At 35.4% G+C, this 9,725-nt stretch overlaps 1 protein-coding gene across 1 annotated transcript; it reads left to right on the top strand.

Annotated features, from left to right (window-relative positions):
- Positions 1-6,675: 6,675 nt before the first annotated feature.
- LOC135133163 (U3 small nucleolar ribonucleoprotein protein MPP10-like) lies at positions 6,676-9,107 on the top strand. The gene is made up of 3 exons (XM_064061454.1): positions 6,676-7,371; positions 7,419-8,799; positions 8,851-9,107. The coding sequence occupies exons 1-3, from the start codon at positions 7,292-7,294 to the stop codon at positions 9,001-9,003; spliced, it is 1,614 nt and encodes a 537-aa protein (XP_063917524.1). The 5' UTR covers positions 6,676-7,291; the 3' UTR covers positions 9,004-9,107.
- The last annotated feature ends 618 nt before the right edge of the window (positions 9,108-9,725 follow it).

Here is a 9,725-nt window from a genome sequence, read left to right as displayed (position 1 = left end):
TTTTGGAAAATTCTGACCTGTTTTTGAAAAATTTAAAACAATTTTGAGGTTCTAGGTATTCCTGTTTTGAAAAAGAGTTTGATAAAATCAGTCTTATCTTAGCAGATACTAGCCACCCGCCCGTCCTCTATTTTCTTAGAGGGTATGTCATTTGCCAAAATCAGTCTTATCCAATTAGAGGGTAATACCCCCCCCCCACTCACACTCTCTTTTCTTGGAAGGTATGTTATTCGCCAAAATCAGTCTTATCTTAAAAGGTACTACCCCCGCCCACCCACCCGCTATTTTCTTAGAGGGCAAGACATTTGCCAAAACCAGTCTTATCTTAGTAGGTACTAGCCCAACCCGCCCGCCCTCTATTTTCTTAGAGAACAGAGGTCATTTGCCAAACTACAGATTTTAAAGATTCTACAGGTTCAAAAATTTCTAAAGATTCCAAAAGTTTTAGATTCTGAAGATTTTAGAGATTCTATAGGATCTAGAGTTTCACTATCCAGAGGTCCCAAAGGTTCTAGTAATTCAAGAATTGTACAGAGTCTAGAGAGATTCTAGATTCTAGGATTGTATAACTTTCAGATTCTAACGATTCTCAAGCCATTCTAGAGATTTCAAAGATTCTAGTAACTCAAAAAATTTTACAGAATCTAAAAATTCTAGAAATTCTACAGATTTTAGAGATTCTGGAGATTCTGAAGAAAGGCTGTGGACACTAAAAATTGTAAAAATTCCAAAGATTCCAAAAGTTTTACATTCTAGAGGTTTCAGCAATTGTAGAGATTTTAAAGATTCTAGGGATTCTAAATATCCTAGAGACCCTAAAAATTCGATAGATTCTGAAGATTATTCTAAAGTTTCCAGGTTCTCTAAAGATTCTAGAGATTCCATAGGATCTAGAGATACAGAGATTCCAGAGATTCTAGTAATTCAAAAAATTATACAGAAACTAGAAATTCTAGAAATTGCACGAGTTTTGGAATCCAGCGGCTCCACCCATTATAGTGATTCCAAAGATTCTATAGATTTTAGAATTTTTAGAGATTCTAGAGATTCTGAAGATCCTGGAGTACTAAAAATTTTGGAGAATCTAAAAATTGTAAAAATTTTTAAAAATCCAAAGATTCCAAAAATTTTAGATTCTAAGGATTCTATGTATCCTAGAGACAAAAAATTTCGTTGAATTCTGAAAATTGTAGAGATTCCAAAAATTCCAGACGTTCTAAAGATTCTAGAAATTTCATAGTACCTAAAGATTCAGAGTTTCCAGAGATTCCAGCCATTCTAGAGACTCTAGAGGTTCTGGAGATACTAAAAATTGTAGACACTCTAAAAATTGTAAAAATTTAAAAAATCACTAAAGTTTTGATTCTAGGGGCTCCAGAAATTGTAGGGATTTTAAAGATTCTAGAGATTCTAAAGACCATAGAGACCATAAAAATTCGGTAGATTCTGGAGATTATTCTAAAGTTTCCAGATTCTAAAAGCTCTTGAGATTTCATAGGATCTAAAGATACAGAGATTCCATAGATGCCAAAGATTCCAGTAATTCAAAAAATTATACAGAATCTACAATTTCTACAGATTTTAGGGATTCTAAATATCCCAAAAATTCTAGATCCTGAAGATTTTACAGATTCTAAGAATCCAGGTTTACTAAAGATTCTAGAAATTCCAAAATTTCTAGAGATTCTAAAGATTTTAGAAATTCTACAGATTTTAAAGATTCTACAGGTTCAAAAAATTCTAAAGATTCCAAAAGTTTTAGATTCTGAAGATTTTAGAGATTCTATAGGATCTAGAGTTTCAGTATCCAGAGATTCCAAAGATTCTAGTAATTCAAGAATTGTACAGAGTGTAGAGAGATTCTAGATTTTAGGATTGTATAACTTTCAGATTATAACGATTCTCAAGCCATTCTAGAGATTCTAGAGTTTCTGGAGATTTGGGAAACACTAAAGGTTGTGGACACTCTAAAGGATTCTAGAGATTTCAAAGATTCTAGTAACTCAAAAAATTTTACAGAATCTAGAAATTCTACAGATTCTAGAAATTCTGGAGATTCTGAAGACTGTGGACACTCTGAAAATTGTAAAAATTCCAAAGATTCCAAGAGTTTTAGATTCTAGCGGTTTCAGCAATTGTAGAGATTTTAAAGATTCTAGGGATTCTAAATATCCTAGAGATTCCATAGGATCTAGAGATACACAGATTCTAGTAATTCAAAAAATTTTACGGAATCTAGAAATTCTAGAAATTGCACGAGTTTTAGAATCCAGCGATGCCAGCCATTATAGAGATTCCAAAGATTCTAGAAATTCTACAGGTTCTAAAAATTCAAAAGATTCTATAGATTTTAGTGTTTTTAGAGGTTCTGGAGATTCTGGAAATACTAAAAATTTTTGACAATCTAACAATTGTAAAAATTTTTAAAAATCCAAAAATTCCAAAAATTTTAGATTTTAGGGATTCTATGTATCCTAGAGATAAAAAATTTCATTGAATTCTGAAAATTTTAGAGATTCCAAAGATTCCAGTCTTATCTTAGAAGATACTAGCCCCGCCCACCCACCCTCGTTTTTCTTAGAGGGTATGTCATTTGCCAAAATCAGTCTTATCTTAGAAGGTAATAGTCCCCCCACCCACCCTCTCTTTTCTTGGAAGGTATTTCATTTGCCAAAATCAGTCTTATCTTAAAAGGTGCTAGCCCCGCCCACCCACCCACGCTTTTCTTAGAGTGTAAGACATAGGCCAAAATCAGTCTTATCTTAGTAGGTACTAGCCCCACCCGCCCGCCCTCTCTTTTCTTACAGTGTATGTCATTTGCCAAAATCAGACTTGTTTTAAAAGATACTAGCCCCGCCCACCCACCCTTTCTTTTCTTAGAAGGTATGTCATTTGCCAAAATTAGTCTTATCTTAAAAGGTAGTAGCCCCGCCCACCCACCCTCTCTTTTCTTAAGAGTATATTTCATTCGCTAAAATCACTCTTATCTTAGCAAGTACTAGCCCCGCCCACCCACCCTCTCTTTTCTTAAAGAGTATGTCATCTGCCGAAATCGGTCTTATTTTAGCAGCCACTAGCCCCTGATGACTAAATTTTACAAAAAGTGATCAAAATTTGGAAATATTACGAGCTTACTTAGATGCACAAAGCGGAAATTTTGAACATCTTCTCTACCTTCCAAGAAAAGAGAGGCTGGGTGGGGGGGCTATTACCTTCTAAGATAACACTGATTTTGGCAAATAACATACCTTCCAAGAAAAGAGAGGGTGGGTGGGGGGGCTATTACCTTCTAAGTGAAGAGTGATTTTGGCAAATAACATACCTTCCAAGGAAAGGGAGGGTGGGTGGGGGGGCTATTACCTTCCAAGATAAGACTGATTTTGGCAAATAACATACCCTCTAAGAAAATTAAGGGTAGAAGGGGGTATATTATTTAGGAAGATCAGTCTTGTCTCGGCAAGTATTGGCCCCGCCCACCCACCCTTTATTTTCTTCGAGGGTATGCCATTTGGCAATGTCAGTTTTATCTTAGTAAGTACTAGCCCCGCCCACTCGCTCTTTATTTTCTTAGAAAGTAAGTCATTTGCCAAAATCGGTCTTATTTTGACAAATACTAGCCCCACCCGCCCGACTATTATTTTTTTAGAGAGTTAGTAGCTGTCAAGATAAGACTGATGTTGGCAGATGACATTCTCTAAGAAAAGAGAGGGTGGGTGGGCGGGGCTAGTACCTGCTAAGATAAGACTGATATTGGCAAATGACTTACCCTCGAAGAAAATGAAGGGTAGAAGAGGGTATATTATTTGGGAAGATCAGTCTTGTCTCGGCAAGTATTAGCCCCGCCCACCCACCCTTTATTTTCTTCGAGGGTGTGCCATTTGGCAATGTCAGTTTTATCTTAGCAAGTACTAGCCCCTCCCACTCGCTCTTTATTTTCTTAGAAAGTAAGTCATTTGCCAAAATCAGTCTTATTTTGGAGTACTAGTCCCACCAGCTGATAGACTGATTTGAGCAAATGAAATATCCTCTAAGAAAAGAGAGGGCGGGTGGGCGGGGCTAGTACCTACTAAGATAAGACTGATTTTGGCAAATGACAAAATTGTTAAACGTAGCAAAAAAAAACAGTTTTAAAATCATTATAACTCTAGCAAAATGTGAGAGGGATTTTTTTTACTATTTTTCCCAGACTTACCAGTTAATTGTTAAGAGCGTAGGGGAGAGTTAATCTGCCATTTTTCAAACACCCAGTATATGCAAATTTCGACCCATTTTCGACGATTTTCGAAATTTAACTAAATACATTGTCGTGTTGATTTCGGATCGCAAAGTCACTTCCGGCCTCATTTCTTCGATCACTCCAGCCGTTTTTCTACGATTGAAATATCGCAATTTTTATCAATTTCAAAAAATTCGAATTTCACCCTGAATATTCCGAAAATATTGCTCCATCACCCTAAACACACTATATTTTTAGAATCAGCACGTCGGGATCTATATCCCTGAATTTTTTCAAAATTTTTAGACGACTTTTTCAAAAATGAAATTTTCCACCATGTAGGCAAATTTCGACACATTTTCGACGATTTTCGAAATTTAACTAAATACATTTTCTTGTAGATTTCGGGCCGCAAAGTCACTTCCGGCCCCATTTCTTCGATCACACCAATCGTTTTTCCAGGATTGAAATATCGCAATTTTTAAAAAATCCGATTTTCACACCAAGTATTCCGAAAATATTGGTCCGTTATCATAAACACGCTATATTTTTTCAGAATTTTAAGACAACTTTTTCAAAAATGAAATTTTCCACTGCAAATTTCGACCCATTTTCGATGATTTTCGAAATTTAATTAGAAACATTTTTTGATATAGTTTGGGCCACAAAGTTACTTCCGGCCTCATTTATTCGATGACTCCAACCGTTTTTCCAAAAGCGTTCACTGAAATATCCCGATTTTATAAATTTCAAAAAATTCGAATTTCACCCCAAACACGCTATATTTTTGGAATTAGCTCAGAATTTTTAACCGACTTTTTCAAAAATGAAATGTCCAAGTTCCTACAATTTGTGAAAATCATACAAATTTATGAAGATCTCAACATGAAAGTCCTAAAATTAAGTGGCCGAATTAGAAAATAATAAAAATGATGCAAAAAATTATTAATGAAGAATTATTGGAGAAGTTCTTAAAAACCATAAAATCCAGGAACAAGTGTTTAACATCAAAATTTGAAATCCCCAAAAAGCCTTTAATATAATGATATTTAAATATACAAGTGCACCCTATATATCCTTAAATAATTTAATTGATCATTTCATACAATGCGACGTTGCCACGTTATTCTAATTTTCTTGAAATTTTTAGCAATGGAAGGATTCAGAAAAAAATTACAGCAGGGTTATTTTTAAAATCTGTTACAACATTTTGTGGAGAGATAAGGAGCGGTACGCCCTTTGTTGTGGTATAAATGATATTAACTTTTCATATATAAAGTGTTTATAAAAAAAATTCAAATAGAACACCCTGCATTTTATTACTTTATTCTATTTTTTGTTCTCTTTCTTTTTTGCTGATAAAAAAGTGAGAAACATTAACCGGAATTTCAAAAGTAAACTGTGGATGTAAAGCCTACCTAAAAAAAGGTCAATCAAAACATGTAGGATTTTTTAATATAAAATTCAGTCAGTTATCTTTCAAAGTTGACATGCTTATGCAGAGAGAATGAAAGAATCTACTCAGGCTATTTTCAAATTTTTACACTTTGGTTTTACTTTTAGATATAGAAAGAATGAAACTACATTTTCGTGCCTAGAAATGTAATACAAGAATTAAATACTACAAACAGAAAAACAAAATCAAATCAAAAAAATAAAAGATGTTGAAAGCTTACTCATTCATACACTACCTACTGAAAACACGTTTTCAAATATATGTTATACAGTCTGATATGAATACGTAATGACGACCTGTTATTACAGGATTTCACTAGTAGAGCCTTGTGATAATGAAAACAAACTCCGGATCATAGAAAAACCTTTTAATCTGAAGTATTTATTATTGTTTATTGACTTCTCCTAATTCCATAGAAATTTTCTAGTATTTATTAAATAAACAACAGATACAGTGGATAACAGTAAACTCGGCATTTCTTCCACAATCAATCTAAATAAAAATTTATAGAAATATAGAAAACTGGGCAGCATTGAACTATCGCAATTTTTAAAAATTTCAAAAAAATCGAATTTCACGCCGAAAATGTTACTGCAGAGTTTTTGTTCGGATTAAGGAGACATCGACTTCAAGTAGCCTCTGTTCGGACTACAGAATGTTCGGATAATCGTGGCTTCGGATTATAGAGGTTATACTGTATCATTTTATCTTAGAATAAAAAAAATTGGCGGACCCTCACTAGACGGACAGACAAAGGGCAAGAAAACGAAATAAATGTTTTTTTTTTTAATCTAAACTCGGCTTTGTAAAAAAACTCACATTTTAAAAACTACTTTAGATCATCGAAATATTTTTGGGCTTTACGAACAAGTAAGGAAATTGGTGTATTTCGGTTTAAAATTACTCAAGACATGGGGATTCCCCATTCTCTGAAAAATATGGGATCCACTGAAACTATTTTAAGCCATCCAGGAAATGTCATCTGATGCATTCATTTCTTAACTGAGTAAGCGGAGAAATGGTTAATGATAAAGATAATGTTAAATGAGGTTTCTAGTAATCTTTTTTTATGAAATAAGTCACGTTTGACCATGGTACAGAACGAAAAACACATCTCTCTACATATCCCTTGTGAAAGACAATGACGTCACGTCAAATTCTGTCGAACATAATACACATTATGTAAAGGTGTTTCCCAAATTCCTATTATTTTGCGGCTCTTCTAAAACCTCCACAGTTCCCGCTTAATCAAAAAATAGCGCCTCACACCGGACATAAAATTAAAACTGATTAAAAACTCACACCGATCGCAACCGCAATCCGCGTTCCGCACAAACCGCAACTTCCCTTCTATGAATCAATTTTTGCATCACTCTTTGAACAGACAACGATCACCCAAATAACCCACCGACAACCAGGGTTCAAAGCGGTTCATACCGTGCTTGACACCGCTACCGGATTTCCCATATTCACCGCTTGTACGTCACGCCAGGCATAACCTATTCCAAACGCAAATGACGTTGGCATCCTTGACATTCCGTGACACATAACCTCAAAGACGCAACATGTGGACGCTAAAAAACAACTAACAAGCCGTTTTTGGAACATTACACAACGAAATGACGAAAGGGGACCATTTTTATCGTGATTGCCTCACGGAGTTTGAGGCAGTGACGAAAAAGCCGACGCATTTCCTGCAGTAAGTTTTCCAATAATAATTTTAGTGAAAATAACGTGGTTTTGTAGAGCGAATGGGGAGTTTTGTGAGCGCGTTAAAACTCAGGTGAAGGAGATTTACGATTTTGCGAAACGCGAAGAAACGAAGGGGTGGAAAAATGGGGCCTTGCGCGAATTGGTGACGCAGAATTTTGATTTGGAGCAGATTTGGCAACAAATTGAGCTGCAGAATGAGTCTTTGTTGACTTCAGCGTTAATTAGCGTTAGCAAATTGGTCGTGAATAAGTCGGGGCTCACGTTTGGGGTTGATCATAAATCTGAATCCAGTGACTATGATAATTCCGAAGACAACTCTAGTGCAGACAAGAGTGACAATGAAAGTGTGCGTAGTGACACCAATGAAGAAGAAGAAGAAGAAGAAAACGCCCCCTTGATTGGGAGCCCCAAACCCGCCAAAACCTCCGTTGTAGACGACGACTTTTTCAACTTAAACGAAATGGAAAAATTTCTGGAGGCAGAAGAGAAAAAACTGTCTAAATCACAAAGTGATGATGACGACGATGAATCCGAGTCTGAAGCAAGTATAGACTTATTTGAAGGTAGTGACAGTGAAGATGATGCCAAACAAGCCAAATACAAAGATTTTTTTGTGGCTCAAGACCCCGTAAAGTCCTCCCATGAATTAAAACAAACCAGACTTAATAAAAAAATTGAGGAGATTGAAGAAAAAGCGGTTGAAGAAAAATCGTGGCAGTTGAAAGGAGAAGTCACGGGGGAGAGTCGCCCCCAGAACTCTCTTCTTGAAGAAATAGTAGAGTTTGATTTAACTAGTAGACCGGCTCCTGTTATCACTGAACAGACTACAATGCAACTGGAAGATATAATTAAACAAAGAATTAAAGACAAAGTGTTTGATAGTGTGGAACGGAAAGCTAAACCTGTGGAGACCCCTCTAGAATATAAAAAGAAGCTCGTTTTGGAGCAGGAGAAAAGTAAAGAGTCGTTGGCTCAAATCTATGAGAAGGAATTTCTACAACAACAGGCGTCACTAGCTGGTGATACCCCAGAAGAAAAGGAGCCAGAGCTTCACACAGAGATTAATTCTTTGATGAAAGATTTATTTACGAAGATGGACGCTCTATCTAATTTCCATTTCACTCCAAAACCTGCAGTACCTGAACTCAAAATTATTAGTAATCTTCCGGCTATTAGTATGGAGGAAGTCGCTCCTGTTGTGGTCAGCGATGCGACGTTATTAGCCCCCGAAGAAATTAAAAACAAAACTAAAGGCGACATTGTGGGTAAGAACGAACGTACAACTACTGATAAAAAACGGGAAAGGAGGAAAAAGAAGCTGAAACAGAAAATACACGCTAAAGAGAGGGAGAAGAGAGGACAGCTAAATAAAACTGGAGTTAATAGGAAGAGCAAGAAAGACAAAACTAATAACGTATTTATTGTGTTTAAGGAAGCGATTTGTGTTAATTGTTGTTGTTTTTAGGAAACTTCTTCAGATGCTGGAGCTCTTAAATCATCAAAGACGTTTTTCACGCAGTTGGAAGAACAAGTAAAAACGCAGATAAAGAGGAAGACTGTGGATGAAGTGGGGAAAAAGGATGCACGCGTGGTCAGTGCCAAACGACTAAAATTGTAAATACATTTAGGTTTGAAGTCTCGAAATTTTGAGGTTATGTTCACTAATTTTAATTGTTTTTAGCAAATACGTAAAAAATTAAGTAAAATTGTAAATAAATTGTTTATTTGTGTTAATTCTTCAACAAAACTCCCCATACTTTATTATAATAGTTATTATTTAGTTAAAAACTGATTATAGTGTCATAATGTCATTGCCATTGCTGCCAACAGCACGGCAGTTATTAGCTTTTACGTGTGTTAATAACCACGGTTAGATACGAAAATCCTGTGCGAAAAAATTTTAAAGCGCTTTAGGAACCCTTGGTGTATTATATCTGTGATTATATCGTGTGATCAGAAATGATTGAGTCTGTTGGCAGTACTTTTTACACAAAAATGTAAACTTTTCTTGTGTTTATGTTGGCATAACAGAAGTACTTGCATGACAGATATATGTCAATAGTGACATGCGATAAATTTAGATTATTTTCGATGCATTTTACACCAGTTTTACACGTTAAAAATGTCAACAATCCGTCAATCTTGACAGCTGACAACAGGAAATTATTGAAAACATCGTGATACCATTTTCAAATAAAAATCCAGGGTTGCCAACTGACTCAGTTATTTCTAATCACGCGGTATTTGGAGAAATTTAATGAATAACAAGAGCCTCTAGTCTGTGCTCTAGTGTTTTATATTTGAAGAATTTTTAAAGAATCTCAGAGTAACTTGACGTTT

This window comes from Zophobas morio, unplaced genomic scaffold, assembly GCF_036711695.1.
Source record: "Zophobas morio isolate AGI-343-1 ecotype UQ-CSIRO unplaced genomic scaffold, CSIRO_AGI_Zmor_V1 ptg000021l, whole genome shotgun sequence".
NCBI classification, from domain to species: Eukaryota; Metazoa; Arthropoda; class Insecta; order Coleoptera; family Tenebrionidae; genus Zophobas; species Zophobas morio.
The sequence above is the reverse complement of the archived record's forward strand: the minus strand, read 5'-3'. Positions and strand labels throughout refer to the sequence as shown.